At 52.6% G+C, this 19695-nt stretch overlaps 1 protein-coding gene across 9 annotated transcripts in view; it reads right to left on the bottom strand.

Moving 5' to 3' along the window:
• Positions 1-3422: 3422 nt before the first annotated feature.
• The window catches only part of PTPRT (protein tyrosine phosphatase receptor type T), a 928354-nt gene continuing 912081 nt past the window's right edge, over positions 3423-19695 (bottom strand). For all 9 annotated transcript variants that reach the window (XM_053926541.2, XM_053926537.2, XM_053926540.2 and 6 more), the window contains 4 exons: positions 10626-10751; positions 9577-9740; positions 6634-6769; positions 3423-5894 (listed from right to left, as the gene is read on the bottom strand). In XM_053926541.2, the coding sequence (XP_053782516.1) occupies positions 5841-5894; positions 6634-6769; positions 9577-9740; positions 10626-10751 (480 nt within the window). In that variant the 3' untranslated portion in view covers positions 3423-5840. The remainder of the gene's footprint in view (positions 5895-6633; positions 6770-9576; positions 9741-10625; positions 10752-19695) is intronic.

Below are 19695 nucleotides of genomic sequence, written 5' to 3'. Positions count from 1 at the left end.
AGGCAGGATGAATGCATGAGGAGGTCTTGGTCTCTACAGGATAGTCATGCAGCCAGCCAATGCCCTGCAAAAGTCTTCCGCTGGTTACTGATAAACCAGAAGACAGTCTGCTCATGTGCACAAATGAGACTTAGGCATCTCTGCTGTACTTCTGAGGGTTGTGTCCATGACCCTGAAATTTGTGTCAGAGGAGACTGGAGCCCCCTCTGTTCTCTGCCACTGACTTCTCTCCCTGCTGCTCAGTGTATGACCTCAAAGGCAGGTGTCTGGTAGGTGAAGGCAAGGTCCTGCAGTCTGTCACTTCTAGATAAGTGAAGACAAAAAAACCGCTCCAACATGGAACCCTTGAATGGGAATCAGAAAAGGCTGAATCTCGGCTGGTCCCCTCTCATTGGGTTTACTTTCCCTATTTCTCTGTTTTACTCGGCTGTGATTTGGAGCTGGCATCATGGGCTGAGGAGCTCAGGCTAGTCAGATGATGAGGAAGGCAAGTCTGGGATTTGAGCATGAAATGACCATCATGTCTCATCTTCTGAACTGCCCCGCCGCTTGGGTTGCCCATTTGTTCCTAAGGATGTTGGCCCAATACAATCTGTTGGCCTCATGGCCGAGGATTAACACCATGCTCATTTTACCCTGGGAATCTCCTGTGTTTTCCATGACATTACTTCTGACTCATCTGGGTGCTTATGGCCTGTCTGTCCAGCCCAGGAGTGGCCAGATGCAGGCTAAGGGGGTGTGGCTTTCCTCATTCTGTTCTAAGGTAGTGAGGCGCAGACTTCTCAATCTCCTTCAGCGTCTGTGGCTCTGGGCTGGGCAGTTACCACTGGAGATGACATGATAAGTGCTGGGCTGCTGCGCCTGCGCCTCACTTCCGCTGTCTGCAGCAGCCTTGCTAGACTGACACCTCTTTGCACACAGCAAGCACTCACCCAGAGCTGGAGAAAGGTGGGTCCTGGTGAGGACACACAGCAAGAGCTAGCTTAGCAACGGGGAACGCATGATGCATAAACATGACTGGTCAGAAGGAAAATTACCATCTTTACTCTAAGACACTGAGACTTATCGTAAAGCAACATCCTTGCTCCAGGTGGTTCTGACCAGTCCTTCCTCAACCCCCTGTCCTGTTCTGTCAGAGAAGTGACCACTTTGTCCAGTTGTCCCTATGCACCCTTGATTCTGTATATTCCTTTTGGGTCCCAACTTCTTGGCCTTGCCTTCCTGTTTTTCTGTCTGGAGCTTTCCAAATCTCTCCTCCTTGGCCAAGGCTCTTCTTTTCACATCTTTTCCCATTAGCTGGTTGGCCCAACATTCTATAGCCAAGAAGTGGATGAACTGTGCCATAGTAACCTGTGCTTCCTGGTAGTATCCCCTCCAGGGAGGGCCCAGGGTGTCATAAGAACCCAGGAAATACATGTGGTTGAAGCGGAGTGAGGTGCCTTCCCAACCCCAGATGCTCATGCGCAGCATGTCCTCAGAGTTGCCCACAACAGCAACCATGTTTGCTCCATCTGGACAAAGGGTACTACCTTCTAGAAGTCTCAGCATTCAGGAATCTGCTGAGTAGGGCTGTGTGCATCTTCTCCTTTCCCTTTTGGGGATTTATGGGCTCATCTTTCGCCACAACAGATGGCCATGTCTTCATCATTCTGGTATATGTCAAAGGGCTCTTCCCAGCATCCAACTGGAGACTTGAATTGAGATCAACCCATGAACAGCGAGGCCAGGGTACCCCCACACTAGAGGATCTGCTGAGGGGAAGCTGAGATGCACTTGAACGTGGGTCTGGAATTGGTCTCAGGAGGAAGCAGACTGGCCAGGCGTTGCGTCCCTCAAACTGGGATATAACCCCCACTAGGGCTCAGCATAGTGAGCTGAGGGGGTCAAAGCCACATGAGGGACTGGGGTGTGTGGTTAAAAAATATTTACCCAGTCATATTAAATCAGGCTAAATTAAGAGTGGAATGCAAATATTGCGTGAGTTGTTAAAGTAAAAACACGGAACTGTGAGAAAATTTGAGTTTACCCTGGCCTGCTTTGGGCTTTACAAGATCCATTGGGCTATCGTTTCATTCTAGTCTCTGCGGTTATGGGAAAATCTGGGACAAAATGACAGGAAAATAAGAACCAATTCATACCCTGGCTCTCCCTTTACTAGCTGTGGAACTGTGGGCAAATGATTTCTCTCCTCTGGTGACAATCACAAACGCTTCTTAAGATGTGGAAAGAATCCAGTGAGCTCACCTGTGAAAGTCCCCAGCAGGAGTCTGCTGGTTCCATGTGAAGGCTGACATCTGGCAGGCCATTGCTCGGGTCTCACCCGGAGAGAAGGCCAGCCTACAAGCCAGCTGATTCCTGCCATTCCCAAAAAGGGAGGTGTGCTGGGGCCTCTAGAGGTGCCAAGGCCCCTGGGTGACCCAGAGTCTTCATGGAAGAGCAAGAGGACACAGGGTTGGGGCACCTCGAAGATACATCCCGAAGTTATCGACGTCATAAACACACGCTGGAGGGGAGGGCCCTGGCGTCTCATTAATACCCTGCCTCTTCTCCAAACAGGGTCCTGAACTAGAACCTGAGAACCACGAGGCTTTGTGCTAGGTGAGGGCACCCTCTTTAGCCCTCCAGAGACATGGGGCTAGTGCCAGTTGAGAGACTTAGAGAGCGTTTGTACTATTTTCCTCTGCATCGATAAAGGTGAGCCCACCCTGAAAGTGTGTGTGGGGGGGGAGTGCAGGGAGGATGGGAAGATATCTTGGGGGTGGTGGTGTCTGATCAAGTTCAGATTCTTGGGCACCAGGGCCCCATCTCACCCAAGCCCTGCCACATACTTGCCATGTGGGTCTCAGGGAAGGCATCTCCCTGCCCCCGCCCCCGCCCTGAGCCTCAGTTTCTTCCTTGTAAACTGGCCTGAGACCTGTTCACTGCCCTGGTCTCTTGGAAGGTGGTTGCATTGTGAGGAAATGAGGGGACAAGCGGCGAGAACCATCACTGGCCCTTGGGTTACCCCACCATGGCCCGAATTTCTACTATTTCCCTTCTCCCTGAAGTCACATTTGAAACTCCTACAATCTGAAAGGATAAAAAGTCACTGTCGTTTTTTATCTGCCAGCTGTTTTACCCTTTCCCCAGCAGAATAAACCCCAGGATTTGTGTTAGGTAGCCTCACCCCCTCATTCCATTCGGAGGAACCCAGACCTGAGAGAAGAGCTGGTAACGGGATGACTTGCTCTGCTGTAGGCTCTTTGAAGGCTGGGGGAATGCCGCTGGAGCTGTGGATGGGAGCCGGGGGAGCCAGCGGGACCAGTGGGGGCTGAGCCTGGGGACTGGCCCCACCTCACCAGGCAGGGGGTGCATGAAAGGAGAAGAGTGAGCTTGTCGTGGGGCTCTTTTGCTTTGAGATGCTTCCTTTTGAACCTCCAAAGTGACAGCCTTTCCTTGATCAAGTCTGGTGTCTCTGGACTTCCAGACAGCTCCTGAGCCCATGCCGATGGGCGCAGTTTCTGTGGTCCCCTTTCATGTCCCCTCTCATGGGCTCTGGCTTGGTCACCCTGCTCCGTGGCAGTGCAGAGACCCCGAGTCTCTCACAGAAGCAGAATCTCATGATGCACTGCGTATGTTGTTCCAGCAACAAAATAATGAGCGGACAGACAAATAGCTGTGATATTAAAGAGTACACGCTGAAGGGAATGTTTTCACAGTGTCTGATGAAGGGGAGAGAGGCAGCCCCCCAGCCCCAGAGGGACCTTCTCCAACACCAAGCTAAGTGCGTCCCTCCAAAGCTCCCTGTGGCCCCGGGGCAAAGCTGGCACAGTCCGCATGGCATTTGTCTCCCTGACGCAGGCGCCTCTCCTCTGCTTTCCAGGCATGCTACCCCTGCCCCCAGGGATTCTCCCATCTCCTGGCCACTGCCTATGCTGCTCCCTTGGCCTGAATTTTGTTTTCTTCCTTTTTTGGGGGGAGAAGTCACGTGCTCTAGGAAGCCCTAGGCGGAGTCTCCCTCTCTCCTCCACTCCTGTAACGTTCTTACGTTGCACTGTGGTCCCCTTTCCCCAGTACAAGTCAGGGAGAACACTGCGCCTGTTGAGTTCTGTGCTCCTCGGGCCCTGTCTGGGGCCAGACCAGCTTCAAGTTGGAGCTGCCACCAGACCTCGCCGCCTGAGGGCACAGGGGACAGTTTCCACTGACTAAGAAATTATTAGATGAGAGCAGTTCTCCTGGGGAGGCGGGAATGAAGTACTAAAATCCATCTGAAACCCTGGGCCTCCCAGAAGAACTGGCATCAGAAAGAATGAATTACATTTCCATTTGTGGAGTTCTCTGCTCCGAAGTTTCTGGCCTTATTGTCCCTCCATAAAATAATTGCTTGGCTGAGAAAGGATGAAGGAAACAGGGAAAAATTAAGTCTTATCGCCATTATCTACCTTTTTGGAACCCAGAACCTCATCACCGAGGAAGATGCCTCAGTTTCCTCAGGTGTAACAGGGAGATAATGGAAGGATCCGGGCTCTCCCACGCGGGCTCTAAGGTTGAGTGAGAAGCCACGTGGAGGGTGTCACGCCCGGCATACAGTAGAGGCCAAGCAAATGTTGGTTCCCTGCCACCCATACTTTGGGCAAGACCCTAGTTTCCCAGGCGTGAGCCCCTTGGCCTGTTTTGAACTAAAGCAGACCTTGGTGCACTTGGCCTCTTTCAAGATACCAGCTGGGTTTCCTGGGAAGCAGTTCGAATTTGGATACCCAAGGCAATGCGGAAAGCTGGTACTTGATCTGCCCCAGAAACCAAGGAGCTGTCTTCAGCCTAGCCCAGCTCTGCCCTGCTCAGTGGCTGTGCTGTCCCAGCCTGGGACCTTTCGAGGACATTGACTGATTACAGGCCCGAGAGACTTGTTTTACAGCTGTACAACCAAACCTCTTTGCCCACTTTTTTTTTTTTTTTTTTAACATAAGAGACTTAGATTTTATCTCCCCCTAAAGAAAGTTTCTTTTAATATATACTTTGGAAAATAATCAAATCTTATCCTGTTGTCCTTCCCAAAGGAGCTGCCACCCAAGGGTCTGTAAGAGCCCTGCCCCAGAGCGGCAGTCCCTTTGCACAGGGCCCAGGAGGAGCCAAGTTTCCTGCGGTTCCACCCCCTCCCACTGACCACAAACAAGCAAAGAAAACCTTTATCCAAGAGTGCTGTGGACCCAGCAGGGTGGCCAGTGAGTGGCAGAAGGTCAAGGCCCAGGCTGGGGGAGGGGTGCAGAATGCTAGTGGGCCAAGCTCCATGCAGGTTAGGTGACAGGATGGGGGCCTCTGCTGTGCCCTCAGGATGTCCCCAGGTCACAGGGTCCAGGTGTCTGGTGCCAGAAGGCACTGAAGGAGACTGCAAAGAGTAGGAGGGCAGGGATCCCAAGAGCCCAGTCATCTCCATGACAGCTTGGAGGAGGAGGTACACACCCTCCACTCCCAAGGAAAGCAGGGCTGGGGAGGCATTGCCAAGCCCACCTCTCCCAGCACCTGCGTGGTTGGCTGGCCATGAGGTTCACACACTCGGAAAGAGCAAAAGCAAGAGGTTGGGGAGCCGGGAAATCCGGGGCCTTGGTGAGGGGACACTGCTGCGTGGGTCCGTGTCTGTGGCTGGTAGGGCGAGCCGGGGAAGCCTGGGCCTTTCAGAGCCGCAGCTGCAGGAGACCCCCGGGAAGGTGCAGAGCCCACTACGGAATACAGGACCTCCAGTCTTCTCTTTGCGCTGGGCAGGGTGCCTCCTCTCAGCCCCTGAGCCCAGTCGCTGCCATCACAGGAAAGGGAGCACGAAGGCAGTGGCCTTGGGACTCCGGCAGGTTCCCCGTCCCATTGGGCTAAAAGGAGCTTAAATATTCCAGTGCCACCTCGTATACAAATTTATACTGTTCCTGAGAGGAGGACAGGTGGAGAGGGGGAGAGGAAAGGAAAAGTGCGTTTAGAGGCACAGGTTTTGGAGAAAACTTCATCTACATCTGTGCTAAGAGTCAACTCAGAATTATCCATGCGAATTCCGGCTCAGTAGATCTGGGCTGGGGCTCAAGGAGCCATGTTTCTACCCAGCTCCCATGCCGTGCCAAGGCTGCTGGTCTGCAGAGCGGACTCTGAGGAGGGCCACCTTTAGAGTAGTTTCAAAGACTTGTACTGAAGTTCCTATGTCTGGTCTGTCCCCATCATTGCACTGGGTCTTATCACCAGGGGCTCTGCCTGCCCAGCCTCTCTCCATCCCTTCTCCAGTGTCCTACCCTAATACTTCATACTGTAAAGATCAGCATATGTTCATTAGAATAGGATCGGACTAAAGTGAAAACATGATCACTCTACTCATCCAGAATCCCTTCCCCTCAGCCTGAATTAGCGGTACTTTACTAGAGAATGTGCGGAAAGTAAACCAAAGGGGGATGCACCAGGGTTAAGGTCTAGACTGCGCTGCAGGCAAGAGAAGTTGGTGAGGCTGGGAGGCAGGGGGCAGCAGAGAGCAGTGTGTGTGTGGGGGAGGGGGGATGTGGGTCCTAGGTGCTCAGTAAGCATGCAGGTCTTGCGCGTTTTTACTATTCAATGCTATTCTCCTCAGGTCTGGGGAGCTAGGGTCATCCCCGGCCGTTGGAGGACAGTTCTCGGGACACTCACCAGGGTCTCCACCATGTTGGACTTGTTGTTACGCAGTGTCTTCACGATGTGGAACACGTCGATGATGTTTTGCTGCTGGATCATCTCACACACACTGCAGATGGCACAGAAGGTTCCGCTGCGGCCTCCCCCGTTTCTAAACACAGAGTGAAGAGGTGAGCCGGAGTCCTGGGAACCCCAACATTCTGACAGTCCTAAAGCCACGTCAGCATTAGTGGGGACTGGTTGCCTGGCGATCGGCAAGGTGGGGCAATGGCGAAAGCCTTAACGTGAGCCTCGTGTCATGGTTGGAGTCCTACGAACCTGCTTTGACTTTGGATAAGCTACTTTCTATGTCTGAGCCCCAAGTTTGCTGTTCATGTAATGGAGGGGTTGGACTAGATAACCTTTGAGAGTTCAATTAGCTTGATGCTTCCTTGCTTCTGTGAGCATGTTGTAGTCGCCCGCGGCACCCTGACCCAAACCTTCAGGCCAGACTGTGTGCCTTTATACATGGTGGTGTCTGCATGCTTGTCCAAAAGGGTGTTCTGGGTCCACCTGCACATCCCATGAAGACAATGGAAGGCTGTATGTGATTTCCCCCTGAGTTTTCCGTATCCACTAAGGAGAGCAATACCAGAGACATGTCTCAGCCTAGGGTGAGCCAGCCTAGATTTTTTTTTTGTGGGGGGAGGGCTTGGGCGGGCCTGAGATGTTGTACCCTGAAGTGACAAGTCCCTATTTGTACACCCTGGTTTAAGCAAGACCCTGTACATGTGGAGAGTAGAGACCGAGGGCTCCTGCCAGGGTCATCTCCCCGCCACTCCTTCTTTCTGATGCCCCACAGCCATCTTCATGGAAACACCCACCACGTCTTTACAGAACGTCCCCTTTGGAGTCTGCACGATTCAGAACTCCTGGGCACGCTGCCAAGAGAAACCAATGATTTCACGTAATGGTCTGTGTCTGCAGAACATCTGGACGGGAACGAAGGCCCTCAGTCAGTCTCCCAGATGTTTTATCTACAGGACATCCGGAGACCAGATGTTTCCAGTACAGGCGGTTGCCCTGTACCCATTGGCCAGCGCCCGCATTTCAGTGTCTGTTTTGGTGTCTCTGGCCCCCAGGGATGCCAAGGTCCCTGTTGATAGGACGCCCCTGTGCTTTCCTTTGGTTCAAAGTGCCGGTCACCTTGGCTGTGGGAGACAAGAAGGTGTGCCTGCCAAAGAGCAGCTAAAAACCAACCACATGGTGAAGTGTAGGAAGGGACCCCAGGGAAGGAGGGCTTGGACTTTTCTGGAGCAAGAAGAGCAGAGTCCAAAAGGAAGAGGGAGGTGGACACAGGCATCTCAGGCCCAGTAGAGAGAGACCCCGACAGGATGGGTGTGGCTCTGTGCTGAAGGGGAGGCCGCCTGAGTATGTGGGAGGGAGCAGCTGCCGGCTTCTGGGATGTGGGCAGAGCCAGCTCGGCCTGGCTGATGTCACCCACTAACGTGACATGTGACACCTCATGACATCTTCCCGGATTCCAGTCTGCAGCCTGCATCCTCTGGGAAGGGGGATTCCTACAGGTGTTGGTCTTTGTGCTGCATGTGTATGTGTGTGTGTAACTGCCTTTAAGCTTTCTGATTTTTCTGACGTGTGTGCACCACCTTTTTGAAAGAGGAGAACAGTAAGCTGGTTTTGAAAGACGACTCAGCTCTGAGGTCAGTAGCTGTTGTCAATGCCTCCACTAGCTCCCCAAGTAGTTATTCTGACAAAGGGAAGAGGCTGGTCCAATCTTCCTTTCACACAACATTGGAAAGAGGGGGCCCTCTCAGTCATGTCCTCCCAAAAGATTTTAACGCCCAGGAAGCAGAGTGAACGGCAGTCAATCACTTGATGTCCCACACCCAGCTGTTATAGCTCCGACATGTTTTGGGTCTGAGGTCTCTGCAGCATCCTTTGCTGAGATCCCTTCATATTTCTATGGTGGACTCTGACACAGGCTCTCTGGAGCAATTACATTGGGAACATTTGCATATTTGCTACCATGATATAATAGATCGGTGTGTTGGTAGATAAATTGTGTTTATTTTCTAACTATTTGGAGCACCACAGGGTCCTAAGATGACCTAACTCAACGTGCCCATTGGACAGCTGAGGAAACTGAGGCTCACACAATACGTGATTTCCTTGACGATAGTGTGCCAGCCACAGTCCGCAGGGACCGTCACCCAGCCTGATGACACCAGGGGCTGTTTGGCTGGGAGTCCCCGTGCCCAGATGCAGCTGTTCTAAGGCAGGAGGTGAAGGTTCCATTTCACCCCATAATGGAAGGACAACACGGCCGACCTGAGCCCACTGTGCCCTGGGAAGAAGTGTTCCAGCCTTGAGGCAGGGGCCCTTGGGTGACGTGGAGGCAGCGTGGGTTAACGATGGCACACTAGCTTGGGAGCCAGTGGGCGGAAATCAAAGCTCCTCTCTCAACTGCCTGATGCCTCACCCTGTCTGTGCCTCCACTTCCTCACTGTAACGCGATAAAATCTACCTCACAGACGGAATGAGGTGATTCACTTTAATTGCTTGACATTAAGCTCACTTCATGAACCCATTCTCCTTTCTTCTTTTTCTTCTTTGGGAAATAATAGAGGCAGATCTGGTCGGTGGGACTCACTCCACCCTGAGCTTTCTTGTGACTGGTGGGGCACATGGCACCTCCTGTCGGAGGGCGGGGCTCATCTCCCTCTTGGGAGCATTGGGGTGCGGTCTGCCCACCCGGTTTGTGGATAGGCCATGCAGGTTGTACATCGATAAATATGTCATATAACATTAATTCAGGGCAACACACTGGCATCACTAGGCCATTAAAGGCTTGCGATTCCTGACTACTCCCCTGTTGCAACACGTACAGCCAGGAGGGCCTAGGACCCCCCACACCCCTGCCCCGTGGCCCCGGAGACCCCTCCACGGCGCGGTACTCACAGGCAGTGGACCACTGTGCGTCCCTCCCGCCCGTCGTACTGCTCCCGCCACTTCTCCAGCCGCCGCACCACTTTGAGCAGAGAGCGCTTGGAGGGGGGCGTGTCCCGGTAGGCAGGCCAGCCAATGTACTGCAGGTGCTGGACTATGCGATACCCATCCTGTGGCTGGGAACAGAGAGGCCGTCAGGGCTGTTTTGCTGGGAATCTGGCCGTGCAGGACCTCCAGATACCCTGGGGGTTGCAGCATTGCAGAGGAAGACAGACTAAATGAGGTCGGAGCCCAGTTGTCACGGGTGAGTCACAGACACTCTTCTTACCTCTCCACCTTTGTGCACACTGATTCTCCTGCCATGACTGCCCTGTACACCCTCTCAACCTGGAAAACTTGTACTCAGTCTTCAAAACCCAATTTATATGTCCCGCTCTTCAGGAAAAGCCTTCCCTGGCTCTGCCAGGCAGAATTCATCTGTCCCCCTGAGGTTCCTGTGCCCTGCAGAACATGTCTCACTTTCCCATTTGATAGTGAGTCCCGAGGGCAGGGGCTGAGTTCTGTTCGCCCTGGGCCACAGTAAGGACCAAAGTCACTTCAGTTAGCCACCATTCCATGGTTTACTAATCTGCTCCTTCCCCCAGTACTCCTCCACCCAGCCAGTGAATTTCCTCTTGGAAGCAACTATTTTTCACTTTGGTGTGGTTCCCAGGGTCTAGCCCAAAGCTTGCTGGAGCCAATCAAAGGCAGCATCATCTCATGCCAAAACAGCGGGACACAGTGGGGAAGTGCTAATTTCTGAGAAGTTTTGTCTACATGGCAGCAAGTGTGTCAGGAAACAGGCAGATGGCGGGCGGGATGTCACCCCGTGCATCTCTGCGTGTTGGAGCCATGGCGGGATCTGGAGCCGGAATCGGCAGCAGCATGACTTCCCCGAGGATGAGAAGATCCGGAGAGCTCAGCACAGGCTCCCGGCTGGGGGGAGGCCTCTCCCGGCAGCCCCCATCTGTCTGGTGGGGAAAGGGGTGGCGCACGGGAAGCCCTGGCGGCCCTCCACTTACCCGAGCCATGTTGCAGATGCGGAATATCCTGTGGATGATGTCCTCGTCGATGTCTGCGGACACGAACTCCACCTGGATGGGCCCGTAGCACCCGGAGGTCTTCTCCGGCCAGTACTGCATGCAGAGCTGGGCAGGAAGGCACAGGGAGAGCCAAGGACAGGGGTGGGGAGGGCGTTAGTCTCACTTGTCAGTGAGCCTTTGCTACTGTCTGCAGAGCACGCTGGTTAGAGATATAGAGTATCATGTAGGGAACTAGACTCTGCTCCCCCGTTGGGGAGCAGCCCCCCACTTTGGAGGAGTTGTTGAAAAGTCAAAGCTCGGAACACAGAGACACTTGGCTATGCTGATTTCACACCACTTGTTAGCCTTTCTGGGCCTCACTTTCCTCATCTGTAAAATGGGGAGTAATATTTACCTTGAAGCGCTGCTCCTGCTGACAGGATTGGACAGAACGCTCCGAGGGAAGGGCAGGTAAACTCTCTAGTTTTGTTTTGTTTTCCCCACTAACGTGGATCACGGCAAACTCTTCTCCACCCCAGGAAACCCCTCAGTGTTCCTTTTGGGATCAGACCCCGAGCAGCTGCAGAACATACACATACACGCTTTGGCATCAGACAGGCTTGGGTCCAAATCCAGCTCCTTACTCACTGTGTGACGCAGGCCTCGGTCCTCACGTGTACAGTGGGGGTAACTGTGCTAACCTCGCACCAGCAGGTGATGTGACGTGGCATTGAGCTTGCCTGGGACGTTTCCTGTTTTTCTGGCATTGAGAACTAGACCCTACAGCTGCGAGTGAAAGCAATGACTGCCTCTCAACCTAAGACAATGTCTCAGCCAGAGGTTCCTCTGTCACCTAGGGGACATTTGGCAATGTCTGGAGACATCTTTGATTGTCACACCTGGGGGTTGCTGGGAGTATCTAGTGAGCAGAGGCCGGGATGCTGCTACATCTGCTCCACCACAAGCACACCTGCCCCCATGCCCAGTCATCTGGCCCCAAATATCAGCAGTGCGGGGACCGAGAAACCATGGCCTAATTAATATCAGGGATTGTTCCTCAGGTTCATAGTCTCGTCCAGAAAGAAGGACAGATGCTTTATTCTCCTGTATTTGCTGAGCCACAGGAATGACTTGAGTTGGGGCAAGAACACTGAGGCAGTTGGCAGGGTTATGGCCCAAAGAAAGGCAAACGTGATTCCTTGAATTCCTGGTTCCCAAGGGGCGTGGAGATGGCCCTGTCCAGGTCTGCAGGCCTCAGCACTGAGGCACAGAAGAGAGCTAAGACTAGGGCTGCAAGCTTATTTGGGACCCTCTGACACAGACAGAAAGGCCATGTGGTAGAAAGACCCTCCAGAGGGAGGATTGAGGCTTCTGAGGTCAGCTTGGGATCAATTCCGTCACTGGTAGGGTCTGCCACAGCTGACACCGAGCTTGCGGACAAGGAGTTAGATTGTCAGAGGCGAGCTGCGGAGATTCTGTGGTCTCCTCACAGCTGCCACGGATGCAGGATTTTCATGAAAGTGACTGCGGTCCCTTTTGTTGAGAGAGAACAGCTGACTCACCCTGGACAGTCACATGCAAAAGTGTCTTTTATTCTTCCTTCCTCTAGAACTAGAACCAGGATGGAAAAGCCAGGAGAGAGAAGAGGAGCACACGTCTCCCACCTTCCTTGCTGTGGAACCCACGTTCTGGCTCGGGGATAACACTGTTCACACTACGGCCCACAGGCCACACCCGGCCAGCACCTGTCTGTACGTAAAGTTTTATCGACACACCGCTGTACTTAACCGTTCAGGTATTGTCTGTGCTTGCTTTCGAGCTACAATCACAGGGCTGGGTAGTTGCAACAGACACCACATAACTTGCAAAACCTAAAATATTTCCTGTCTTGTCCTTCACAGAGAAAGCTTGCCGGCCCCGGCACTATTGGCTTGTTCTGGGGATAAAGGAGATGACACGTACGAATGAAGCCCTTGGCACAGTGCCACTGAATCCCAGTGATTCGTGGTATTATCGAACCTCTCAGAGCTCAATAAAAATAACAACAATTATGATAACACCTAGTATCTAAAGTGGAAGGATTCTTATTATCACTCATCTCAAATAGGAAAGATGCGCAGGGTTGGGCTTCACGGTGCTTGCTTTCCCGGCACCTGCACGGGGGGTTAACTGATGCACTAATGTGTGTGTGGCTGATCCCAGGGCCTCCGTGGCTGGACCGTCATCTGCTGAGCTGTGTGGTAATGACGAGTCCACAGTTTTAACTTTGTTTCTCTTTGCCATTGGCTCTTCTGCCTTGCACACTTTCCGGGAATGAGGGGCTGGTACTGATACATTGTGGCTGGCCAGAGAAATTGGAATTCACCAGAACTGCCCATTAAAAAAAAAACAATTGCCTTTATCACCGGCATTGAATTCAGCCTGGCCAGAGGTTGGCTGTGACCCTGACCTCAGGGACAGGAGTCCGAGGCATCAAGGAAAGTCCACCACTCCTGATATTTTCAGTCTGGAGAGAATGTGGACGATTTGTCTCTTTTAATACGATTTCCAGATCAGTATCTCAAGCTAACAGGTTCTACTGTGCCTCAAACAAGACTCCCCTATTTGGGATACTTTTCTGCATTTGATTTTCCAGCTTATTCTTCTGTAATGCCCAGAGGGCTGGGGAGGTTTGCAGGGTCCTTCCAATCCTAAGTCAGAGCCTCCCTTTCGCTTGCGTTCCCTAATTTGTGAGCTCGCATCGGGAGCAACGTGGGTGACATTCAGCCGGGTGACGTGTGGGCAGATGTGGTGTGTGAGCTGCCAAGGATCATCAGAGTCTTCCCCACAGCCTAGGATGTCACACTTAATCCAGCCCTGGGGAACAGGAGAAGGGAGGGGGGAGCCAAGGGTTCCCAGTGGACCTGTGGGGCTTGGAGATGATGCTCACCAATAGGAGAAGTCCTCTATGGTTTAGTTCAAGGCTGTCCCACTGGCCAGGCACTGCTGTGCCTTGGTGGGTCCCGCCATTTTGGTTGTGTATGCAGTGTAGCAGAAAGGCTCCTACTTGAAGTGCCCTGGGTTCAAATCCCAGCCCTGTCACATTCTAGCTGAGTGAGTTGGCCAAACCTTTTAGCTTCTCTGAGTTATCAGTGGCTGTGAGTCTTAATGTGTCTGCTCAGCACAACGATCTGTAACTAATGAATACTCAGTAAATGTGAGCTATTAATTATTTGGCAATGTGGGAGAGGGTCACTCGAACAGATGGATAAAGTGAAATGTTTTTTCCCCTCCACTAAGTAGCTCTTATGAAAATTTCTCTTTAGGATAATACCCAAAAGGCTGCCCTTGTTGTGAAAACTCCTGATCAGCTGGCTTGGGCAGCGGGGTGCTGCTCTGCACCCCGAAGGACAGACACCTGAGGGTTGTTCCTGGTGGGGGAGGGGAGGCCAGGAGATGGAAGAGGGAGGCTGGGATGTAGTGGAACCGGCGAATGGTTGGAGGTGAATTACAGTGTCATGTGACTCCCCCCACCCTCCTAAATACTCAGTGAATGTATAAAAAACGCACACAGCGCTCAGTGTGAGTGGATTTCCTGTGGAAACCAGCAAGGAAGTGAGCGTTGCTCCCTGGCTGATGCAGAAACGGAGCAGAGACCACATTTGTGGTCAGAGGGGCCAGACCACCAGCACGTGAGCGTTGGAACTTTGTAGAAATCCTGGGGATGGAGACTTACGGTTTCTTAAACCCTGACAATGGGGATTTCAAACAAGCCCACTTGGCTCTCTAAGACCGTAGGTTCCAGTTGACGTGGGGTTGCATCTACACTCAACCCAAGTTTGCTCTTTTCTGCCTTAGATGGAAAACTGTCAAAACGGCTGTCTCTGCCTGGGCCAACAACCTCCTCCCACCTCCCACCCTCCACACCCCCTTCCTACCCTGCAGTCTGGGGAGGGGTGGGGCCTGTCGGTTGCAGCAGCTTCCCCAGGGCACACCCACATGGGCTGGGCTGGGGACCATGCTGGGCAGGGGGTCCAGTTGCTGCTGCAGATTTGGAAATGGCCACGCTTCTTCCAGAAAAGCAGGGTGGCTTTTGCTATTTGTTGTTAGAACAACTTAAACCAGGCAGGAGTCATGAAGCCAGTGTGGACAGCCCTGAGCAGCTGCCAGACGTCCTTACACCAAGCGGCCTCTGTAGCTGTTGGGGCCATGAAAGGGGCAAGTTCACAAAGGTAACTCCACTGTTAAACACCTTTTTATTTTTTCCTGATGGGATCAGAAAGCTTGCTAGCTGCTGGAACAAACATGCTCTGATGTGTTGAACGAAGACTAGCATGTGGCCCATGTCAGGAGTAAACAACTTTAAAGTGTATTTCCGTGCACCTTGGTGATGCCTTCTGTTAATTAAATAACGCTTTGATGAAATGGAAAAGCTAAGGGATGTCACAGCTGCAGAAATGAAGACTCTACTTGTCAAGGTCCCCGTGACTCACCGAGCGGGGTGGAGGAACAATCCCACGCCACCCAAAGATGAAGTGAATTGGTATTTTTAAGAGAAAAGTATAAAAGAGCCTCCCGAATTGGTTTTGAATTTCAGGTCAGTGATTATAAAATTCCTTTACGTATACTTGACAAAGAGCACAAAACATGTCATTGGCTTTGCTACTGAGGCCAGTTGTGCCCACTGCTTCACCGGCCATCATCTTCCTTGGTGGGTGGAGCAGTGGGCACAAAGCCAGGGACAGAGAGAGGGGCAGGTCGTACACCTCTCCTCCTCTCAGCCTCTCCTTAGTCCCATGGGGGAGGAACACATTCTCCACGATGGGGGAGGAGACCCGCCTACCACGCTGCATCACAGTGCGATTCCCAGAAGGAAGGCTGGGAGTCCAGGAGAATGTCTACATGGAAAGGTAGGGCTGGTGGGAGGCAAAGGCTCAGGGAGAGTTTTAGAAACAGGTATAAAAGAGATGGCTGAAATATGCAACTTAAGAAAGGAACAACTTAGGGGGAGGAGACCTAAGAAGGGTGGAGTGGCAGAGAAAGTGGAGAGAGGGGAAGGAGGTGGTTTGGGCAAGAGGGTGGGTGGGGGTGCTGTCACCCTCCGGTGACATTACAGCACTTCTGGGGTGTGACGCTCACGCTGACCCCAGTAAAGCCTGAGCTGGAACCCAGAAGTGAACATGAAAACAGGACTCCTGGGAAATCTTGGGGGTGGGAAATAGGAGACAGAGTCCATTTTATTTAAATATTCAGAGACAGAGTGAACTTGGCTGGCATCATAGGTACACGGATTCACTGATGATAACACTGAGAACTGGACAAGAAAAGGCCTAAGGCAACAGAACAAATATGGGACAAGGCTCGAACTTGAACCCAGGTCTCTGGACTCCAGACTGCTTGTCCTACCATTACCTCTACTGCAGTGGTCCCCAACCTTTTTGGCACCAGGGCCTGGTTTTTCCACAGATGGCACAGGGCGGGGGATGGTAGGGGAGCCAGGAGGCAAGCTTCCCTCATGGCCCAGTCCCTAACAGGCCACACACTAGCACCAGTCTGCAGTCCAGGGGTTGGAGACCCCAGCTGCACTGTCCCAGTGTGGGCAGACAGAAACTCAGCCCCCTGCAAAGTCAGACCTGAGGCGTTCTGTGTGTCTTGCAAGCATGATAGGATGGGTTTTCACAAGCCGAGATAAAAATGGGGATATAGATGTCGCTGTTCGCCCTTCAGGCACAACGACAGGAAGACATCTCTGAAATATCACCCTTGCTTTCTCCTAGGAGGATGCTGAGCTTGCTTCTCTCACTTCCAGAAACAATGCGGGAATGCATCTTTCTTGGTCCTGCCCTCCCTCACCTTTCCATCGGCTTTGCACCCTCAGAACTCTTTACTTCCCATGGCAGGAGGGTTGGAATTTGGCGACTCAGTTTGTAACTAAGGAACAGTCCTCCCTGCTCCATACACCCAGGTACCGGCAAGTCAGTGCTTATTGGGCATTGGACCCTGCCTGGAGTTCCTGCTGTTTAAATGGCAGCAGAAGTCCCCATGATCCCCGGCAGGAGGCCCCCAGCCCGAGTCAGTGATGGGCTGTGGGACTTTGGACAGATCCCTCCCGCTGCCTGGGCCTCAGCCTCCTGACCTCCCAAACCAGGGCGAGTGGACCTGGACCATGGCTTCCTAGTGGGGTCCACAAAGTTGGCAGCAGAAGCCAATGAGCTATCTCCAAAGCCTTTAAAGGGGGATCCTGCTGTTTCCCTGGAGTGGAGGGCACCGAGTGCCTGGCTCTGGGCTACAATTAGAGTGTCTTGTATTTATTAGCCCTGCACACACGCAGCAGATCAGAAGTTCATTGGGGCAGTTAGGTTTATGGGAAATGTACAAGAACACTAATTATTAATTGGTGAGTACAGTTTGCGAAATGAAAACTTTCAAAATAGTGGGCCCAAGGAGGGAAGACAGGAAATATTGGTGGTGTTTGCAGAATATTCCAGTTTTTGCTTCTGTTGTCAGAGGGCCTTCTGCTGATGCTGAGCCTCCTCCCTTCCTCCTCGGGGGACCCTAATACCCTAATATGGGTGACCCAGGGCAAGATGCTTAACTTCGTCACATTTGCAAAGCCCCTTCACCATTGTAAGCGAACACATCCATAGGTTTAGGGATTCGGAAGTGGATGTGCTGGGGGCCATAGAGGTCTCCTGAGCTTTCTAAACAATGTGGCGGCCAAGAAGTGGGCTTCCTTCTGTCGTCTATCCACCCTGGACTCTGGTCTCCCCATAGAGCCCATGAAGATGGAGAAGGTCTTGTCAGCACTGTTGGGGGTGATTGAAAAGGTTGTCTCTGGCGCACCTATCAGACACCACAGTGTCATCTGCGGGATGTTGTGGTTCTAGGAGTTTGCCCCATGAACCTGGCTGCAGGCCTTCGGACTTGTACAGGGCTAGGGAAATCTCTAAGGTGTGTGCAGTCGCTTTGGGAGTCTTTGTGAGCCCCCACTGCTCATAATTATTTTGGGCGGCAGCCACCGCAGAGAATGGAAGAATACCTGTGGTTGGGCACGGCTTCACAGGTGAGTGAAGTAGTGTAGGATTCTAAGCAGATGCAGACAGATCTGGCCAGCAGGGCAACCGTATTTACTGCAACTTACAGGAGGCCCAGCCACACCACTGGCATGAGCCTTTATGGTCCCCAGTCAAACCCCAGGATGTGGCATTGGCCCTCTTGGGAGAAATCTCATGAGCCTGGGACCTGGGGCTGGCCTGCGGTGTTGCTGCACTGGCTGAAGCTGTGGCTGCCTTGGCACGGGCACCCTGGAAGGCAAATGCTGAGGCCACTTTAAAGAACCGCCCCTCCAGGTGCTCAGGACGACTTTTCTGAGGCTCACGCTGTGCCATTGTTTATTTTTGAAAGGTGCCCAGCTGTTGTGGTGATGATATTTATATCAGTAAGAGCTCTATTCATCTGCGGATTTCAGGGGATACTTGCCAGCTGCATATGACAGCCAACCTCGGGGAACGTCTGAGCCTGATGCTTTTGCATTTAGAGAACCAATTCTCAAAGGCTGTACCAACATCTGGAGCTGAAAGATCTTCATTCTCCCAGGACCCACTCTGAAAGGGTAAACTATAGCCAATGACCTTGACCTTTGCTTCTCTATGTGCTCCAAAGCGGGGCTCTTTGAAAATCCTCCTCTGTGCCTGAGCTCTGGTTTTGCAAAAGAGGGATGTTGGGAAAAGGGAGCAGCAAACCAGCTTTCATGGGCTCTGCTTTGCTATGGGTTCATGGGGCAGCATCCACTCACTGTTTTACTTGTTCAGGCAGCGGAACAGGGTGGCGATGCCTTCTGACTGTGAAACTCTGCAAGGGTCTTTGTTTTACAGAAAGCCACCTAATTTCATGGTTATCTCAGATTCCAACCATCTGGTGTTTGGGCCCAGCCTTTGAGGTCTTCCTTTTCTCTCTCACTTTCCATATTCAACCATCAGGATATGTTGTTGGGTCTACTTTATATGCCCAGAATCCACTCTGTTGCTGTCACCTCGGTTCAGGCCACCATCTCCTGTCACCCACATTACTGTCAAAGCTCCCTCTCTGTCCTCTCTGTTTCCACTCTTAGCAACCCCCTCCCCCTCCCCACACCAACAGTCTATTCTTAACATGGCAGCCAGAGGGGTGCTTTTTAAAGAGTTGAATTACTTTTTCAAGTCACACCTCTCCTCAAAACCTGTCAATGGCTCTTCATTTCTCTCCAGGTAAAATCCGAAGTTCTTCCTAAAACCCTGCTTGCCGTCCTGTCCCCCTGGGGCTTCCATGACCTGGTTCTGCTGCATCTCTGTGTCTCCCTATGCTGCTGTCCCCATACTCACCCTGCTCTAGTCTCAGCGGCCCCCAAGCTGTCCCTCAAGCGGGGAAGGCCTTGGTGTGGGGTGTCCCTGCAGCTCGGGGCGCTCTTCCCTGAGACACTCACATGACCCATTCTCTCACCCCTCCAAACCTGCACGTGCTCAGATGCGTCCTCCACAGGCCCGCCTGGCCACTCTACACAGCTGCATCCTGTTCCCCAGACCAGCTTTCTGATCTTCATCATGCTGTCCCCTTGGTTTTCTTGTCCCATGCACTTGTCACCTGCTAACATGCAATTAAGGACACTACAGAGTATGTACTGTTTATTGTCTCCCCGCCTTAGAGTAGAAGTTGCACGGGAGATGGGAGTTTTCTGTTTGCTATCCCTGTCTGGTTCCCTGATACCTTCCAGCACCTAGAACAGCCTCTGGTGAATAGCAGACACTCAACAAGCAAGGCTGAATGAACAGGTGGAATCTGCCCCGGACATCTCTCACATGTACACCCACGCTGCACTCAGTTTCACCTTCTGTAACCTGCTCCTCTCCTGGCCTCCTCAGCTTCCTGCTCCCTCTCCAGCTCCTCCCCCTGCCTGCCCCATCTGGGCCAGCTGCAGCCCCGACCGACCCCCTGCCACCATCCTGGACTTGGCCTTCTCATTCACCTCCCACATCCCACAGGTCCCGAAACCCGGGCACTTTAACTCTGGCAGGGTTTTCACATCCAACCCCGAATCTCCTGCCTCCCGGTCAGC

Source organism: Desmodus rotundus, chromosome 6, assembly GCF_022682495.2.
Source record: "Desmodus rotundus isolate HL8 chromosome 6, HLdesRot8A.1, whole genome shotgun sequence".
NCBI lineage: Eukaryota > Metazoa > Chordata > Mammalia > Chiroptera > Phyllostomidae > Desmodus > Desmodus rotundus.
This window is presented reverse-complemented; position numbering and strand designations above follow the sequence as displayed.